General features: G+C 37.6%; 1 protein-coding gene across 7 annotated transcripts in view; it reads left to right on the forward strand.

Moving 5' to 3' along the window:
* The window catches only part of rgs19 (regulator of G protein signaling 19), a 44,980-nt gene extending 28,567 nt beyond the window's left edge, over positions 1–16,413 (forward strand). For 5 of the 7 annotated variants that reach the window (XM_084427385.1, XM_084427386.1, XM_084427388.1 and 2 more), the window contains 4 exons: positions 2,404–2,543; positions 3,995–4,078; positions 6,473–6,707; positions 11,285–16,413. In XM_084427385.1, the coding sequence (XP_084283511.1) occupies positions 2,404–2,543; positions 3,995–4,078; positions 6,473–6,707; positions 11,285–11,473 (648 nt within the window). In that variant the 3' untranslated portion in view covers positions 11,474–16,413. The remainder of the gene's footprint in view (positions 1–2,403; positions 2,544–3,994; positions 4,079–6,472; positions 6,708–11,284) is intronic. The other 2 variants (XM_084427390.1, XM_084427387.1) reach the window with 1 other exon arrangement.
* Positions 16,414–21,261: the final 4,848 nt, after the last annotated feature.

Consider the following 21,261-nt stretch of genomic DNA (forward strand, 5'->3'; position numbering starts at 1 on the left):
TCGCTACGCTGAATATGAGAGGAACGCGGCACAGAAAAGGAAAACGCCTCCGAGCACGCCCACTCCGTCTGTGGCGGACGTTTTTGAAAAGGCAAGGAAGTTTCCCAGTGATGGTGTCGAGGCAAAGGGCATTACACAAAAGATGTGGGATTTCGTAGGCTGATCGAGCACATTGAGCCCCGTTATGTCATGCCGAGCAGACGACATTTCTCAGAGGTGTGTTTACCAGCTCAGGAGCTGTTTAATGTTGTTGCAACTCACGTCCATGGGCATATAGTAATAACATATAGTTCACTTGTTCTGAATGCACTTTCTTGTAGTAGTCCTACAGATACATTTTTTAAATGCACTTGACCTAAATGCACTTTGTTTTTATGAGAGAACATTTAACATTTAACATTTAAAACCTTTCTGCGGGCCAGTAGGCATTATTTAATGTACACATGAGTGGGGTCAAGTTAAACATTTTAGTTTGAATTTTATTTTATTCTGTGCATTGTTGCAATGTGCTAAATAAATATTTGCATAATTTATAATTGATTTATTCTTTGAAACTTTAATATTAATTTATGCAATTGCAATGCCTTGATTTTAGTCAAGTTAGTACACAGTCATAGCCATAAATGCAATGGTACTAATAATTGGCATAATTTCTTTTGGTGTTTCGGTTTTCGGCCTTGGTTTCCTCTTTTTCGGTTTTCGGTTTCGGCCAAGAATTTTCATTTCGGTGCATCCCTACTTCTGACGTCTGGGAAGTTGGTATTCCAGGCCTGAGTCCTCATTCAAAATAGTGAATACATCTTGGTAGTACTCCACCTCCAATTCACTTTCATCTTTATCTTCAAGGATGGAGTCTTCTTTCACATGATCTCTCTAAAGATGTTTTGGCAATCCAAAGGCAGGTGACCTCTAAGTAACTACACTGCCTGGCTGACCAGCATTCTGCTGTAGTAAAGACATAATCAACATCATTTCATTTCTTGACGAGTGCACTTTTCATATTTTCGAATGCCTCCTGTATTTTGTGGCGTAATGTTTTCCTTGTCATGACTATGCACTGAGGTTGCAAGGTTTCTATAATTAAAAAAAAAATAAAGGTAATTCCATGACATAAAATGGTTGGTTGTCTTCACAAACAAAATTGACCAACAGTTTGGCAAGTTCTGCCTGCGTTACCTTTGCGACAGGGGCGGAAAAGGCACTCATCAAGCACATAACTGGATAGAAGTTAGGGCGCTGTGTGTGATTGCAAGATGTCATAAATGCTGCTCAGTTTGCATTATTTAGATAATTTAAATAGGTATAAAATGTGCAGATATTGGAATAAACATTTAAATGTATGTTGTTTCTAGAGCTGACATTTATTATCGCTGGTGCTAGATCATATATCAGAAATTGATTACATGTAAAAACAGAAGAAAAACCAAATGTTTATATATATATATATATTTTTTTTTTTTTAAATAAAGTTCCCATAGCTACAAAATTATAATATAATATGAAATTAATTGTTTCTATGATGCATTGCGATGCGGACATGCAAATTCTGCATAGATGCAGTAATAGACCATAATCGACTATAGCCGTTATAGCTTACTGGCATTTCTCTGACGTCATTCGCCACATACGCTGCTTGTATTCATTAATGAAAATGTAGCCATGTCCAGTAATATTGCAACGCATCGTAATGCTTTGTGATTTCGAATCGAATCGTTGACATGATAATGGTAATGGTATTGAATCGTGAGACTAGTGAGGATTCACACCCCTACTATAATAGGCATCGTCGTGACACTTACCGCCATGTGTTAGAGCTGAAATTCTTGTATGCAGAGATAACTTGTATGGTGCACATAGCAGGCATTGCATTAAATAGCTGCTTGGAGTGAGAAGATCGATTGATTGAATGTAAGGCCATGGGTGCCTTGCCTCCATCGACACAAACTCTTCTTTCCTCTCCTTGGCCCTATATTCCAGAACTGAGCCAGCTCAAAAGTGAGCAGTTGATGCTTACGCATTCAGAACATGTAGCGTAGCCTGTACATAATATAAACTATTAAAAACTATATATTCATTATTATTTAACATTAATGGGAGGAACATCACTGAATGTAGCAAAGTAAAAGTACATTTCTGTAATTAAAAATTAACTTGAGTACAAGTATGGCCAGTAAAGCCTACTCTTACAAATACATTTAAAAAAATGTACATGTAAATGTAGTGCTTCACCACTCACCTCTGTTTGTTAGAAGATTATGATTATGTGGGGTTGTTTAGATGGACTGATTATGACCTCATGACCACGTGCATGATAATTTCCAAACTCAAGTCATCCGATGTAGAGGGTTTCCATTGTGTGTGTGTTTCTGCACAGGGTTTGGTATTTACTCTAGTATGTCTCAGTACACAGGCCCTGTCCCGGCAGACCGCGAGTCTCCGATGACGCGGAGCGAGACGTCCCCCAGCCGTGCCCAGCATCCCTCCCCCTCACAGAAACCCAACACCTGCTGCTTCTGCTGGTGCTGCTGCTGTAGCTGCTCATGGTACGACCCACTCTCCACATGGTACATTCCACTCATCAACGCTGCTAGTCTTACATTCCACATCCATTCCTTCACAGAGATTATATTCTCCTTCAGGACGCAATTTTGTAGGCTAACTGGAAGTTAGCATCACCCTGCTTCCCTCAACAAAAACCCAATAGGATTTTTCCATTGGCTTTTAGATTATTGCAGAAAACAAGTTCTGTGACCAACAAAAGTTTAGAATAAACGTGGTTGGAGAAAATAATCGCACTCATTGTTCAAGCTTGCCATTTTCACATAGCCGTTAGTAGAGATAGTTAAGGTCCAAACTCTGATGTCCTCTTAATGACAGAGCTTCATTAGAGCTGCTTCTGTAGATACTTCAGAAACCGATGCCAATTGAATGACTCTTATGAACTGGTTCTTTTTAGCGTTTCAAAGCCATACAGTGCGGCCAGTGTAGTCCGATGATTTCCGAACAAATAACTTTTATGTTTCAGTTCTTGATTCAGTGATTCAAAACCATAGTGCAACCAGTGTGGGCCAGTCGATTCATTAACTAATAACTCTAATGAACCAGTTATTTTTAGAGATGCAAAAGAATCCAGTGTGACTAGTGTAGTCCAACTGATTCCCGAATGAATTACTCAAATGAACCGGTGCTTTTTAGTGACTCAAAATACAACACGACTCTTTTGAACTGGTTCTTTTCAGTGATTTAAAGCCATACAACCAGTGTAATCCAACGATTACCAAATGAATGACTCTTAAGAATATTTTTTGTTTGTTTTTGTGATCCAAAACCATACAGTGAGTCCAGTGTAGTCAAACTGATTCCCAAACGAATGACATTAATTAACCTATTATTATTATTATTATTATTATTTTTTTTTTTTTCAGTGTTTCAAATTTGTACAGTGCAATGACCATAGTCCGACCGATTACCAAATGCATGACCCTTATTAACCAGTTATTATTAGCAATTCAAAGCCATAAACCATGACCAGTGTTGTCCCAAACAAATTACTCTCATGAACAGGTTCTTTTGAATGATTTGTACTCCAACTCATTCCTTAAATGACTCTTATTAAGCGGTTATATTTACTGATTCAAAACAATCTGGTGCGACCAGTGTAGTCTTACTTGTTCCTGAACAATTTACTCTTATGAACCAGTTCTTTTTAGTAATTTAAATCAGACAATGTAATCCGATCGATTCCCCAAACAAATGACTCTTAGGAACTGGTTCTTTTTAGTGATTCAAAGCCATATGGTGTGACTAGAGAAACCTGAGACAAAGTTCACAATCATATCAGAAAATAAAAAATCCTCTTGGCTCACATGAATTTACCTGACCATGAAGTTGAAGGGCCTTGCATGTTGAATGTGAGTGTGTTGTATGCGTGTAGGTTGTGTTGTTTTGTTTAGGCACTGCTGTTATTTCTCAATGCCGTTTTACCACCTTCTAGTCTCACTGTTAGGAGTGAAGATGACAAGCGGGGGCGGAGGAAAACCCAGGAGACAAAGCTGGAGCCCTTTCCATGTGAAACTTGGTGAGAACACATACTCACAGTTAGTTATACATTGCCATAGACATACAATCCCAGGGATTAAAGTTCTCCGTCGCTACGACGGATTTCCGTTAATTGCAGCAAGTCTATGACGGATTTCCGTCATTGCGGGTTCCAGTCTGTCCTTAAAGTCTTAAATTCACTTTTCATAATTTTAAGGCCGTAAATAGGCTTTCATTTCTCAAATAGTGTAATAAATATCTTAATTTTAGTTTGAATAGGTCTTAAATTAAGGAAAGACGAGGTGTATTCACCCTGCTGAGGGGGATGTGATCAAAGCCTGGAGTGGAGCAAAAGCACGTTCCTCTCTCCACTCTAAGCACTCTGTAATCACTTCGCTCATAGTCCACTCCGGGTTTTCAATTACCGCTCACGGAAAGTGCATGTCAGGCTACAGCTGAGCGCTGAGGTAGAACTATATTTCAGTGACACACTTATAATGCAGGTAGGGCTGGGCGATATCGATATAAAAAATATATCGATATATTTTTTAAATGCGATATGGAATTAGACCATATCACATCGATATAGTTCAAATTTGCGCTGTGATCCTTGCTCCCCGCGCCTCCGCTCCTCCTTTTCCACACTGCGTGCGTGTTTAGAGCATGTTATGTTATGAGAGGCGAATCATGACTACTTCAGAAAACCCAGCACAATAGGAACTACCAGGCAGGCAGTGACATAAGTGTACGCTGAAATAAAGTTTTTCACCTCAGAAAAACGGACTTTCTTGTCCTGTCAGCCGTTATCCTGTTCTCGTAGCGCACACTCAATTGCACGCGCAAATTCAGCGGCGCGCGCTGTATTGCTTCACTGATCAAGTGCAAAAGAAACTACGAGCGTGCAACGCCGTTACGTTGTAAATTACACGAAATAAAAGTAATGCAGGTATGATTCTCATTCTATTCACCAGTTTCCATGTTTCATTAACAGTTATTGTTAATATTGTGTATTCACCATGGTAACTGTCGTTTCCATATTAACCCCAAAATGCCACTATTTTTCTTAGTGTTATTTTTTATATTTTTAAATGACTGTAGTGGCTCATACCAACATTGTATTAACACAAACTAGTTTGGGACTGCTATTTAATAGCTTTAGCCTAGGCCTAATGTTTACAGTGCTATGCATAAGTTTAGACACCCATGCTAAAGTTGACTAAAAAGAGGAATAAAAAATCATCTTTTGGAAACTGAACTTAATGCCTTAATTTGAAAAATTAGGAAAAATCCAACCTTAAAGGACACCAATTTTCTTTGTGAATAAATAATGTATCGTAAATAAATAAATGTTCTTCCTTAAAATACAGGGTGCATAAGTTTGGACACCCCTATGTTAAATTCCCATAGAGGCAGGCAGATTTTTATTTTTAAAGGCCAGTTACTTCATGGATCCTGGATACTATGCATCCTGATAAAGTTCCCTTGGCCTTTGGAATTAAAGTAGCCCCACATCATCACATAGCCTTCACCATACCTAGAGATTGGCATGGTTGTATTTCAGTTAGCCTAATAGCTAGTTTGATTTGCATTGAGAGATGATCTTATGGAAAGTATCTCTAGGTATGGTGAATGCTATGTGATGATGTGGGGCTATTTTAATTCCAAAGGCCAAGGGAACTTTATCAGGATTCATAGTATCCTAAAAAATAAATAAAAAAAATACTTAAAAATAAAAATCTGCCTGCCTCTATGGGAATTTAACATAGGGGTGTCCAAACTTATGCACCCTGTATTTTAAGGAAGAACATTTATTTATTTACGATACATTATTCATTCACAAAGAAAATTGGTGTCCTTAAAGGTTGGATTTTTCCTAATTTTTTAAATTAAGGCATTAAGTTCAGTTTCCAAAAGATGATTTTTTATTCCTCTTTTTAGTCAACTTTAGCATGGGTGTCTAAACTTATGCATAGCACTGTATTTATTAGTACTAGTCTTTACTATTAGTCATATTCTTACAATTTATGTTAAGTAAAGGGGAAAAGTAACTTATTTGTGTGTTAACAAATTTTGTGTAAACGTGTTATAATTTGCATATATATATATATGCAAATTATTAATTATATTAGTATGTTCCATGCCTGATTTTCATAGATTAAAATATAGCTTTTAAAATACGCCTACTGGCAATTTAAAAGCGGTTTAAAACGTCTCCCCTTAAAACGCTATTGGTCTCGACTATTTAAAAAGTTAAAGGAATATGACGGCCTAAAAAAAAAATTTCAGTCAGAAGAATTTTTTTCACTTTAATCCCTGCAATCCCATATACTTATTTATCATGAGGGTTGAACTCTTTCTCTTAACCAAGTCATCATGGATTATTATGTTTATTAGGGATGCGAATGTACCCAATGTCTCTCTCTCTGTCTCTCAGCCCCAAACCGACGATGGAGGAGATTAAACTGTGGGCACAGTCTTTCGATAAGCTGATGAAGAACCCGGCAGGGCGGAACAAGTTCCGTGAGTTCCTGCGGACGGAGTACAGCGAGGAGAACATGCTCTTCTGGCTGGCCTGCGAAGACCTGAAGAAGGAGATCAACAAGAGTGCCATCGAGGAGAAGACACGTTTGATCTACGAAGACTACATCTCGATCCTCTCACCCAAAGAGGTACGCACAATGGTTCAGAGTAAACTTCTTTGCTGTCTTTATAGCAGGAATTTGATCCTGTAAGCACATCTGTGAGAGGGTGCATAATCGGAAATCATTGTGTTCTTTTAAGCCTCTTAATTGTGTACTTTTGATAAACGTAAAAAAATATCCACAAAAAATCAAAATCATTGTCGCAAAAACAGCCCTTGAAACACACAACCGTTTAAGTCTGCTCATCACACATGACAATGAAAAGGACAAAACTCTCACATCCCTCAGATATGCTGTCGACGTGCATGTGTTATCAGGCCAGGTTGTAAAGGTAAAACCTAAATGCGGAGTTTGTGGAAAATTTTTAATATTTCTAAAATATTAAAATATTTAAAATATTAGAAGTTCTATAAATCTGACAACCCTTTTAAGTGAATCTAGGAATGTACTTATTTAGAGAAATTCATAAAAAAAGCAAGTTACAATTTTTATTCTGAAAATGCACAACATTTTCTGTTGGTTTGGTTTAGGGTTTGTCTAAAGTAATTCTAATTAAAATATGTTCACATCAGAATTGACAACAGACTTGAGATTTGAGGACTTAAGGACTCGAATCTGAGATTTAGGAAACATGCCAAGTTCACATACTTGTTTCTCCGAAAAACAACGCTACAGCCAGTTATTTTACTTTGAAATGTGTGTTCGTGTCGGAATGTCTGTTTTTGTTTTGGTCTGTGTGATCCCCCACACATTCGATTTACCCAGTAGTATTTCGACACCCAGGGGTTACCAGTTGGCGGAAAACACAGCGTATCGTTGCAACGGAAGCCAGCAAATGAACTGGGTCAGAGATCGCAGATTCTACCCAACCTAAAAGCCTCAGCATCCATCTAAAAAGCTCTATGAGAGGCATATTAAAACCCAAATAAATCAACTCATAAACTTCCATTGTAAATCGCGCTCGTTCCTGTTGTGTGTCTTCAATCTGGCAACCAGTGTGAGTGTCGAGTCTGAGCAGGAGGCGGCGGGGGAAACAACTCTCTCCAATATTTTGAATTTGGACTGAAGTACCATTTCAACCACTAGCTGTCAATATTACATAATGCACCTTTAAATTAAATTAAACTTAAATATATATATGTACATCCTTTCTAATCAGCCACCGAATACATTGTCCATAAAAAGTCCAGTTTGCAGTAACTGCAATGGAAAGATTGGTGGCTGTTCTTTATCACCTCTGTCTTGTCTCTTCTTTGTGGAATGCAGATTTCAGCCTCTGCGCAGGTCTGTGATTGGCTGTGTTCTGACCAATGAGAAGCAACTAGGGACTTATCTTAAAGTAAACTTATTTGGAAGCTTGACTTGAACTTCACGCCATTTAAAGATCATCTGTGACAAAGAAACGAGTTGTGAAGGAATTCTGCCAGATGTATGATTGAAGCCTAATGTTTTATAAGGCTCATTTCCTGACATACAGGCCTCTAGCACCATATGTGGCGGTCGATCCTGCTTTCTATTATGAGCTGTTTATGTTTTGCCTCCTGGCGGTGTGAGACGGCGGGGTGTGCATGAATTGTACACACTTGTTGCGTTCTCGGTGCGCACGTGTGCTGCTTGTATGCGCTTTAATTAATTGTGTTGACATGTTAGATGTGACTTTTTGCCTTTTTCATCATCGGAGTCAGAACTCACACCTTCAAACTCCGCCACTTTCTAGAGGCAGCTGAGTAAGTAAATTAAGGAGCAAAGGTTGAGCAAAGGAAGCTATAAATTGATCCCTGCTGGACGCTCTACTGTAAAGTGGTTATATAAATAGGCCGTAGAGTGCAAGAGGGAGTGAGTGACTTCGGATGGATGCGCTTTGTTTTGCCCTGAACTCCTAGTTCCAGTAGAGTGTACGAGCTCTTGAGTGTCTAGTCTGAGAATGAAAGGAATCATTAAATAGAGTCATGGAAGAAAGTAAACTAGAGCGGTCGGTGTAGTAGTAGTGTCAGCCATTGGACTAACGGTGATTTTTGTTTTTTTAAAGATATTCAAGACATTTTGAGGTACACTACAATTCAAACGTTTAGACTTTATAATGTATTTACAGAAGTCTCTTATGATCACCAAGGCTGATTTTATACATTTGAGGTGAAATATCATTACAATTTAAAATAACTGTTTTCTATTTGAATACATTTTAAAATGTAATTTCTCTCTGTGATGCAAAGCTGAATTTTCAGCATCATTACTCGTCACATGATCCTTCAGAAATCATTCTAATATGCTGATTTGATGCTCAAGAAACATTTCTTATTATTGATGTTGAAAACAGTTGTGCTGCTTCATATTTTTGTGGAAACCGTGATATGTTTGTTTCAGGATTCTTTATTGAATAGAAATTTCTAGAGATGCACCGATTGATCGGCTGGTGACCGGAATTGGTCGATTTTCACGTGATCGGCCGTGACCGGCGACCGGCCGGTCAGTCTGACAAATGCCGATTTTATGCCGGTCAAATGCACTCGGGCGCAACATCAGCATCACACGTGCACACGGAACGCACATGTAGGAAACCGTTCAGACCGCAAGCGCGTATTTTTTTTCGCCGTGCATGTTAATCAATGAGTGCATTCACAACGGGAGCAGGAGCAGCGCATGAGCGTCAAGCAGCAGCGTCGCGAACAGTGAAGCGCGTGTTTCGGCGCCGAGTCTATTTGCTGCACTGCTCACGCTCAATTAAAGGGAAAGCACACTTTTGATGGACAAAATAGCCTAAATAGGGTTTCACAAAAAAAGTGCCCAAAATGCACAGAATTTGCTTCACGAGTTCACACTTACATATAATGAAGGGGTAAAGTTTAATGTGTATTTGGCGTGCTGTCCGGAGGGAGGGCACCGAGCTCGGAGTTCGGCCCGAACCCAGAGTACTCCCCCCGTATGTAAGTGTTTAGGACTAGAAGCGTGGAGAAGGGGTGGTGGAGGGATGCTGCAAACTGTCAATGGAATGAGGTGAGACTGCTGAGTATATATACACCTCTTACCATTGATTGCTGAGTGCTCTCCACTTGTGTTAATTATCTGAACGTGTTCCTCCCGAACCTTGTTAATAAAACATCATGTGTTTTAACAAGAACTGGAGTAGGCTATGTCAGAAAAGAAGACTAATATTTATAGAAAATGTACCCATTTAAACTTGTTTTATTATTCAGTTTGTACAAGTGATTGCAGTAGGCCTGTGTGTGTGTGCTTTGAGAAATATCTTTATACTGCAAGGCTATATTTATTTAATTTTTTATTTATATATTATTTTATTGCCATTCCCTGTTTTCATACAGACGTTTAGTTTGCTACATACATATATAAAAAAATTATTGGATATTGAATGTGAAAAGGAAATGGTTCTTCCATAACACTGCACTTCAGATGTGTGTGAATTACCCACACCTGGAGTAATTTATATAGTTCTATTTTATAGCGTTTATCTGTTCCAAAAAAATATGTACTATGCAAATTGTAAAATGTTCTATTACAGAAAAGATATAAAATAAATATTTGTGTGTGCTGTAAAGTGGTAAGAAAAAATGAAATCGGAATCGGCTAAAATCGGTATCGGCAGGTCAAACTTAATGAGAAATCGGAATCGGCCCAAAAAAATTTTAATCGGTGCATCTCTATAGAGAACAACATTTATTTGAAATAGAAATCGTTTATAAAATTATAAATGTCTTTACTGTCACTTTTGATTAATTTAATTAGCATTAATGTAAAATCTTACTGACCCCAAACTTTTAAATGGTTTGTTTGTTTATTGTTGTTTTTTTTTTTTGTGAAGACTGATGTGTCATTATTTCAGTGTGAAATCATTATACTACTTTCTGGGTTATCTTGGTTAACATTTTGTTGCTAACAAAATGATCTTGGATTTTGTTATTGTTTTTGACCGATCTGCTCTGTCCGTACACTCCTTCTAGAACTCTGAGATCTAGTGATCATTGTCTACTAATTGTGCCTAGATCTATACTATTATAGATATTATAGTTTTTCTATAGAAAAACAAGGCGATCGCGCTTTTGCGACTGCAGGCCCAAAACTCTCTACATTAGATTAGCTCCCTCTGTTTCCACCTTCAAATCTTCTTTAAAGACTTATTTATTCTCTTTGGCTTTGAATACTCCTTGATTTAGGTACAACTCCAACCTGTATCTCTATGAAATGATTTTAAACATACTTATGCAGTGATGAAAGACAGGAAAAGTAATCAAAATTCATTGATCAAAAAAGGTTGGTAGGAGAAGCGTCACTGTTCATCATATTTTTCATGTTTTCCTTATCCGCTAAAAGTAAACTTGTAAATGTAAATGTTTCTTGCGACTGTACAAAGTGCAATAATATTTAATGAGGTTTAGTATAGTTTCTGATTGGTTAATTGTATTCTTGCATACGAAATTCGAAACAAACCTTCATAACCCCTTTCAAAAGTCTGAAACATTGTTTCCCAAATCCTAAAATCGGACTTTCTTAACCCTGAGTTTTAGCATAAAAACGGCAATGAAGTGATCTCTTTTTTAAAAAAAAGCCTCGTATTTTAATGTTCACAATGCTGTCTTTCTGTCTTGAAGGTGAGTCTGGACTCTCGCGTGAGGGAAGTGATCAACAGGAGGTTACAGGATCCCACCCCTCACATATTTGAGGATGCACAGCTGCAGATCTACACCCTCATGCACAGAGACTCCTACCCACGATTCCTCAACTCCTCCGTCTACAGATCACTGGTGCAGGGGGGGTCACGCTCCTCGTCTGAGTCATAGACCCCCGTCCCCCACCTCTTTCTCTCATTCTCTCCATCCCATTTCTCTCCATCCCGCTCATTGCACAACCACTCGAGGAGAAAGTACTCCTTTTTCGTGTCATCACGGTTGGATTATCATTTTTGTTTTTTGCTCAGTCCATGTTCCTCTCTCATTTTTGAGGGAATCCCACATTTCTTCTGAACCTGCACAGACTGAAACTGGAAGACACAGGGTTGAAAATGCAGTTTTCATTTTTCCAATCCTCTTTTTCCTCCCCTCGTTCCAGCATCAACTACTGATTTTCATAGCAATCTTTTTTTTCTTTTTTTAAGCAAACATGCTTCACTTATATCTCCTGACGTTTCTAGTTGAAGAGAGCTGAGAGGGCCTCTGCAATAACATACACTGGAGTGGCCTGACCAATCTGCTCCTTTCTCTTCACCCTGACCTGTCCACTGTCTCTGTGCTCTGATTGGCTCTTTGAGGCGAGGGGTCTAGAGGTGATTGGTGGCATCGTAAAAGAGAGGGACAGCACTTTTTCCAGGTGCTAAACAAATGGGTACAAAAATATCTACACACTGTTTCGAAAGCAAATCAATTTCCAGGCCCAGGCGGAATCTCTGGAACTTCCCGGATTTTCTGCTCTGATTTTGAGGGAAAATCTGTGGAATTAATTTAAATATTTTTTATTTTTAAAGTGTACTAAACTCATACTGTTAGCTGAAAACATTATCAACTGAAATTATGTTTCAGATTTCTGTGTATTACAGATTTCGTTTGGGCCTGTTTATTTTAAACAACAAATAACAGCAACTTAACAACATAGGAGAGAGAGGAGGAACACCATTTTTAGGGATATTAAATAAAACAAACACGACAGAGGTGAGAGAATGCCATGGTCTTAATTAGACTGGTCACTCACATTTAAAAAAAAGTTTTTTAATGTTATTTATTTTGTTAAACTATGACCTGATTTGATTTTTGATTTTTTTTTCATTTGAAACCTGGAACTTATACGCCATACCGAGCAAACTGTTTGTGGTGAGTGCTCATTCGCGCTGTTTCTCTGTGTTCAAGCGTGTGGTTGTATGGTGTGAAAATCACAAGTCTCTCTGGCGCCTCCTGAAAAGCAGTTTCAGGTACTGCAGTTCTGCAAGCTGATTCGCTTCAGTTCTGCGGAGCTGTTTCTCAATGTTCCTGCCTTTTCTTCAGTCGGAAAGGCAAAAGCAGATGCTCTTAGTCAACATAAAATCCAAAATAACTAACTACTAGTCAGTGCACATTATCCCACAGAAAATAGTTTGTCTTGGTAAATGTAAAACCTTCTTCTAATCTAAAATGATGGCAAAATTAAATACAGTTATTTAATTCCCAATTTATGTTGTTGTAATAAAAGTTAATCAAATAATAGCGAATAACGCATTTGAATTTAAGCGTTACACTTCCATTGGAAATGATTTTAACATCTCGCTTTTTGCATTATCAAGTCATCAGTGTTTTTTCTGTCTGTTTTTCACACAGTGTACATTTTAAGGAGAATATCTCTTATGTGTCAGAACAAGAAAAAGTATTTTATAGTATTGTACAGAAACCTTTTAAAAATAGAAGCCATTATCTGCTGTAAAATCCATTTTAAAATCCTCTCGATCCCTCATTGATTTCACTGGTCCAGTACACTTCATTTATTCACGTTTAATGCTCAGTGTTGCATCTGCACTTACGCTTAAACTCATTTCTTTTACAGATGCCTTCAACAGCCTCTGAACCCACTTGATATTAAAGGAGAGTTCACCCAAAAATGAGAATTCTGTCATCATTTACTCACCCTCATGTCCCGTTCATCTTCGGGACACAAATGAAGGTCTGTTTAATGAAATCTGAGAGATTTCTGTCCCTCCATTGACAGCTGCACAAAGACGTTTTAAAGAGATCATAAAACTAAACTAATACATATGAATTGAGCGGTTTAAAAAGCTCTCAGATTAAAAAGATCTCCATTTGTGTTCCGAAGATGAACGAGACTCTTACGGGTTTGGAACGACAGAATTTTCATTTTTGGGTGAACTATCCCTTTAAGAAAATAGTAGGAATATCGGAGTAACCGGTTTGATTGATGTTAACACTGTGAGCTGTGATACCACTCCAAACGTATGCATCACTAAATATTTCATAATGTGCATATGGAACCAACCAGTACTGTGCGAGTGGGTCCACAATAATAAGAGTTTTGTTATAGACTCGCTCTTTTTATATCAGCACTGATCTGAAAATCTGGTGTTCATATTTCCCCTGAACATTCTCCTTCCTTAAGTAGTTCTTTTGGTTTGAGCAAATAAGTCTTAATATCAGATCTTTCATTTCACATTGAAATGAGGTAAATCATCCACATCCGCCTGGTACTTTCAGGATTTGGTTCTTTGTAAATATATACGTACAGAAAATAAATGTATATTGAATTAAGGACTCTAGTGGTAAGATTTCAAGAGTCATGTGTAAATTTAGAGGAAATTCATGTACTGTAGTACCAAAAAAAAAAAAAAAAAATGACTGATGCCTTTTTTTTTCTTCCATCAGTTGTGCATGAAGATGTACATTTTGGAATATGTGTGTAAAATATGTGTGTATATGGTTATATATGAACATATATTTAGTATTGCTCTTATTGTCCGACATGATGTGACCAGTCTAACTTAAGCCAGATAGAGAGTGTGTGTGTGTGTGTGTGTGTGTGCGTGCGTGTGCGTGTGCGTGTGCGTGTGTGGTAAAAGTTAAGTGAACTTACTTAAGACAATAGGAGAGAGATGTCAATGTCATTGCGGCCTTTGACAGCGAACACTCAATTACACAGGGATATTCACAGTTACACAAAGCTCTTTAAAGACACGCTCAATGAGGGAAGCTTGCTGGTGGACCTCTTAAAATTTCACATCACTTGCACTTTGCGTTCACACTGAAAGCGATTTAGAGGTCACTTTACTGTACTGTATCAGCTGATCAAATGAGCACCACTGTTCACTCCTGGTCGTCACTGTTCATTTTTGCATAATGTTAAACTGTCACTCACGTCAACTCAAATTGCCAAGTCACATTGAAAGTTCATTCAGATTGCTTTGCAAATCGCTGTCAGTGTGAACGCTTTGTAACCAATGCGATGCAACAGATTTAAACGTTCCCAAAACCGATAAGCTGATATTTGTCACCTCATGGCTGATATTAAAATTCTATACTATTTTGTCTAAATAAATAAAGATAAAACAGTCAAATGAATTGGTTTAATGATAGTGAATTTAGGCATCACAACAGTATAATATTGAGTTGTGGATATTTGGTGCCAAAGATTACATTAATCAGTGATATTAAATTATTAGTATTTTTAAAGATTAATCTACACTCAAAAGGGGCATACTTTTAAGATTTCATCCATTTGGATTACACATTTTTAACTAAATAAAAAATATTTGTCACTTATACATACAGTAAATGTAACAGGAATTTATTTGAGCTATTTGCATCTATTTAATTTAATTTAAATAATCATATTTTCAAAATGCATTTATTCAGATTGCTTAGAATCTGCATACGTCTGTTAATTGTGAAACCAATTACATTTATTCCATTAAAAATATGAACATGGTTAACATATGGCTAGCTGTGGAACAAGCAATATTAAATTAGTTCAAATGTATCAGATTGAAACAAACTGGATTTATTGACGATAAATGTGTAAACCTGGTTATTGTGTATTAAAATCACATTCACTATTATTACTATTACAGATGTCTTACCTGTTTAATTTATGACTGAGAAATATGCATCACATCTAAGTTTGATAGTTTATATTAAAACTGTGTAAACCGAATGGATGTACATTTTACATGCAATTAATGTAAATTCAGGCCTAAATGTTTTTTTTGTCTGTATATGTAAAAATAGGGGAAACGAGCATCACAATATAAATATAAATCTCTAATATCTGCCAATAACCAATATGGTTCCAATAGTCCATGCATATAGAAAAAAAACACACTAAATTAATGCATGTTTGAATCTGTTGTATCGTGTTCTTTCGACAGCTGCACAGAACAGACAGACTTTCACATACTTGTATTTGATTGGAGACAGAGACTGTGACCTAGAGCTGCTTATGTTTACATAAATTTCTTTAAGGTGCCAAAATGAATCTAGCCTTCTAACAGTCTCAAACTAAGGACATTTGTGTGGAGGAGTGAGTCTGTCAATAACTGATGCGTTTGTTTCCATCATCTGCATTAACGCCATCATCAAATGGTCACTTTGTTACAATATGTTTTGGTTTTGTTGTCTAGCCTCAAGGTCTTGGCATCTCATTGGCCTTCCCTCACTCTTTCTTACGTTGTCTCCGGTCACTCTGTGAGGTTTTCTCTTTGGCGTGTATTCTCACGAGATTTGCAGTGCCATGACATACAGCAGTGAGATCGGTCCCTGACTCATGGACTTCTATGGACACTTATTTATTGACATTATCATTATATTTTGTATTAAAATAAATCAAGTTATGTTTTAAAGAGTATGTTTATGGATTTCTGGACCAGTTTTTTTTTTTTTTTGGTTGTTTGTTTCCCAAAGTCTGTGACCATTACTGTGTAACCTCCCCTCGCCCTCGGGTGCCGTAGCAGGACGCCCTCTTCAGGTTGTGGTTGGGGCCGAATTGAGGTCCCTTTTATCCCAGGCCAGCTCATTGCCGGAGATGATTCAATCAAGGACCCGTCTGTAATATTCCATAACTTTTGACTTGGTTGCAGATTTTTTTTTTTGAATGTTTTTTAAAGAGAGGATATGACTATAGTGATAATAATAAATATGTTTGTGTTATTATTCATTTACAGCTTGCCAAGATATTTAATTTTACTGCAGCCTCCAGAAGGCTTTTCAAACTGTACTGAACCCTTAACTGCTTAAAATCACTATAAAAATCTAAACTGACTATTTCTTTTTTTTTTATTTCTTTTTTTATATTTAATTCATGTGCCCTGTAATAATCAAAATAACTTCCCCTCTTCTCTTCTCTGATGATGCGTTTACTGGTGTGAGGGCGGGACAACCTGTCACTCACATGACATCACATCAATAGCAAACCATAATGATCCAATCAAAATCAAGTCCAAATTATACATGTATTCACTAACCTGCAGTCAAGTATACGATTAGTGAGAAATATGGAAAAGAATAACATTAACCCAGGCTGCTGAATCACTTGTTTAATTTTAAATGTGAAAAGTCCATATAAAGTAATATGATCTAAGTATCCTTCTAAATAGTATGCTATTTATACTTAACTTGACCCCCTTCTGCACATATGGTTTTACTTTAACGAAGTTGACTGGGATGTTTTTGTTTTTTTTGTATAGCATTAAGAGCTCTAGACTGTCTTCCTCGCGTTACTATCAGTTAGTTATACATGTCACATGTCTCATTATTGTGTTGACTTGATCCTTTCAACTCTGGGCTAACCGTGACCGCATACATTATTGAGACCAGTGTGAAATGCCAAGTTAGTATGCTTAAATGCTCAGGGATTTTCTCTGGCTTTATCGTTCTTCTTGTTGCCATCGCTGAGAGCATGTATGGAAATATGTCATATTGCCAAAACAAACACAGATATCAGTCAGGCGGCTCTACACACTCCGCTTCTGCCGTGTAAGTGACCGTTGACTGAAACAGCCAATGTGCTTCTTGCACATATATCAGCACTGTTCAAACATCTGTGTCGCATAAAGTTTGAATGTATTTAGTAGGAAAAAAAACAAAACAAATGGCTTAAAACGTGAGACGGAAATACCAACACAGAGACATTTTTCCCTCCCCCTTCAAGTTCCACAAACATTCCTGGAGTTGAACATGAGGCTCGGTTCACGCTGCCATTCCGACATGAATCTGACGCCGGTGAAAGAGAGTGACCCGTCATCTGGACAGAGATGAGTAACTCTTCAAGAAACACTCATTGAAACAGATAACATGATAAAAGGTGATAACAGAAACAGAACCTTTATAGACCAATACATGATAAACTCGCTCTGTGTAGGTTTAAGTTGACACGAAATACATTTTACATTTTGTAAATGCATAATCTTTAAATTATTGTAAATGATTCATCCGTATGTTTCTTTAAAAAAAAAAGCCAGTTTATGCTATTTTTAAAGGTTCCTAATTTTGTTTTGGAGGTCTCCTACAGGTTTACATGAATCAAAAGTCAAAAATCACTTTCTAATTGTATCATAATATTGAAGCATCACCTCATTTCTCACAGTCTGAAAACTGTTTGTTCAAAGAGAGAGCTTCCTCTGCTCTGATTGGTCAGATGGCCCAGTCTGTTGTGATTGGTCTACTGATTGCAGCACAGCACGTGTCAGAAAAGAACACCTATGCTGCGTCCCAATTCGCCTACTTATACTACGCCCTAAAAGTATGTACTCTTTTTGTGAAGAAAAAGTACATACTTTGAGTGTGTAGCAAAAGAGTAGGCAAGCTTTGGGACATAGCCTACTACTTAACGGACAGATCTGTCGCGTGCATCCTGTCACCTCAAACTACTCTGTCTATCATCTTGTCACAGTTAAAATCCTCCATTCAATTTAATTTCCTACCGTTTCGGAGAGAAATGTATTTGCACGTTTATCTGCCAGTCGTGGGTCTTTCATGCGGAGACTCTCCTCATGTGCTTGCAATATGAATATAATGATGCATTTAAAAGTTAATGGCTAAACGTATCTTTACAAAAGTTCACAATGCATCTGCAGATGCAATATAATATAGACAACATTGAATAAATACATTTTCGTCAGGTTAGATACTGATAATGAATCACTCAAACCCCTTTATATAAACCTCTCTACATAACCGCCAGACGCGCGTGTCCTCCATGTCTGTAGTTTTTTTTTTTTTGTAGTTCTAACCGAATCCTCGTTCAATGTGCGATGGGTTGTGGGCAATATTAGCCGTTAGAGTGTGCATCGATCTGCACTTCGGATTCTGACCGGAAATAGTAGACCATCCGGGTATCTTTGGAACACTCATTTTAACATACTACGATTTGGGACGTACTAATTCTATTTTCGAATGCTATTTAGGACGGATAGTATGCGAATTGGGACGCGCCACGTATATCTGAATTTCAGCTCCGGAGGCTTCCTCAGCGCTTGATACACAGTGATGCGAATGGTAACTGTGGCGTCGGTTTTTCCATATCAATTTTAGTGCAAATCATCATCCTTTTTAAGAGCAGCGAAGTGGACTTGCAGCGCTGAAAACAGCGTCTTCTCGACATGTCGAAACACCAAACTCTTACAGCTCTCAGTTACAACTACAGTGATTGAGGGCGGGTCAAAGTAGACGTCGTTCGCGGGCAGCCAATGACAACCATAGGCTGGCATTATGCTAATTTGTTACACTGTTATGTAGATGTGTAACAGGAAGTGAGACTAGAATTGCTGATGACTCGTTTCACCAGTGCAGAACCGATTATTTCTATTAGGACACAATAACTTTATTTGCCGTGCACTTTGATCTTTAAAACATTGCAGACCTTTTACTTTCACAAATAAAATAAAATATAAATATTAGTTGAAAAACTTTAAATGAAAACTAGAAATGTTGCCTTGGCAATAAACTGGAATAAGTTTAAGTTAAAGCACTACAATTATTAACTGGAAATAAAGGAAAACTAAAACTGAAAATAAATAAAATGCATAGCAGTATTTAAAGGGGTCATATAATGCCATTTTTGTACAAGCTAATATGATTCTTTAGGGTCTAAATTAAAAGTCTGTAATATACTTTAATTAAAAATTCTCATTAGTATTGTAAGAAAACACTAATTTTACCTGGTCAAAAACAGTTTTTCAGCACGCCGATTAAGTGCATGTGTCTTTAAATGATAATGAGCTTTGCTCACCCCGCCCCTCTGTTCTGTGCATACACCATTTGTAACACAATAACCATAACGCGTTGTTCATTATAAACGTGGGATTATGAATTATATTGAGAACGTCATATATAGAAAACATGCCGTAATATACCCTGAGTGTAAACAGCCGCATTCATCGTTAAGCGTGCAGCAAGCGATTTGCAAAGATTAATATAAATATTAATATAAACGTTAATAAAACGTTACACTCACTTCTTCTTCTGTGTGTTGTGGCTTCACAAATGCTTTACTGCATACCTCGGTTGTAACAAGTGGTTATTTCAGTCAAAGTTGCTCTTCTATCAGCTTGAATCAGTCGGCCCATTCTCCTCTGACCTCTAGCATCAACAAGGCATTTTCGCCCACAGGACTGCCGCATACTGGATGTTTTTCCCTTTTCACACCATTCTTTGTAAACCCTAGAAATGGTTGTGCATGAAAATCTATTGAGAACGTCGTACATAGAAAACATGCCGTAATGTACCCTGAGTGTAAACAGCCGCATTCATCGTGAAGCGTGCAGCAAGCGATTTGCAAAGATTAATATAAATATTAATATAAAGGTTAATAAAACGTTACACTCGCTTCTTCTTCTGGAGGTGCAGCAGGAACGCGAATAGTTGGTACCGATCCTTTTTTCAGGAGCAGCTTCTTAGCAAAACCAGCTTTACTGACCCTTGTTTGTAAAGCAGTCTGGTGTGTGAAATGATTCGTACATGACAAGTATATGAAAGCATTGACGTTGATCGTGGGGAATATTCCCTTCGAAAACAAACTCAGCCACTGCGTCTTCAGCAGTTCGGATTTAGGAACATCAAAATGACTGCTGTGTTCCTTATTACACCCAAGAACAGAACACCACAATCGCTTAGACACCATTCTGCTCATAGACAGTGCTCCAGCGTATCAACAATGACGCGCCGGTCCGCGCGGACTATGATTGACAGCTCGCTTACGAGCGAGGGCGGGTCTGTGTTGAAACGCTGCTGTCAATCAACAATCGTGGGAGGGGCGTCGATTTTGTGACGTCACAAAATCGAACGGCTTGATTTGAGATGGGGGAAAACATATAAGAAGATTAAAAAAAAAAAACACTGGATGGATTTTTATCATTTTATGATGGTTGTGTACAGGCACTGCCAACACACATTTCAGTACAATCAACTTGTAAAAGTGCATGTACCATTATATGACCCCTTTAAAAAAAATATAACATCACTTAAAATAAACAAAAAATAACATGAAACCTAAAAATATAAAATAAAAGATAATTCAAGCCTTTCTGTTATTTGTAGTCTGAACAGCAAAAATAAATAAATAAATAAATGGTTTGAAATCTTTGCATGACCTGATCAGATCAGATTTCATTGTTGTTATTTTCCCCACATTTGTTGTGCACAGAGTCATTGCTACTTTATTAAAGCATTGCACATATAACTCATTCCCATTATTTAACGAATGTGTTTACATTTGGATATGGAGACTGAGATCAGTGTTTCAGAACAACTCATTTTTCAGAAAGGAGGATTGTAACATGTAGACTTATGTTACAATCCTCCTTTCTTCTTCACCTGAGGCTCGGTCCTACAGACTATACATTCATGGTTTACTCCCTTGAAAGGCCTGGAAACTTCCTCCAAACACTGCGCATTTTAAATAACCCAGCCATTCATTTGAAATCAGCAGATCTAAATGCTTGCTTAGTGACCCTTTAATTCCCCCATGACTGTGGGCTATTTTGCCCCTCTGTGGAGACAGTTGCTTGGGACATTCCCACCGTATTCTCCAACCCATCACACGTTCAAAGCTTTGTTTTCTTAATGATCTGGCAGGTACTAAACCCATATGTGCTGTTATTTAGGAG

This window comes from Rutilus rutilus (assembly GCF_951802725.1).
Source record: "Rutilus rutilus genome assembly, chromosome: 13".
NCBI lineage: Eukaryota > Metazoa > Chordata > Actinopteri > Cypriniformes > Leuciscidae > Rutilus > Rutilus rutilus.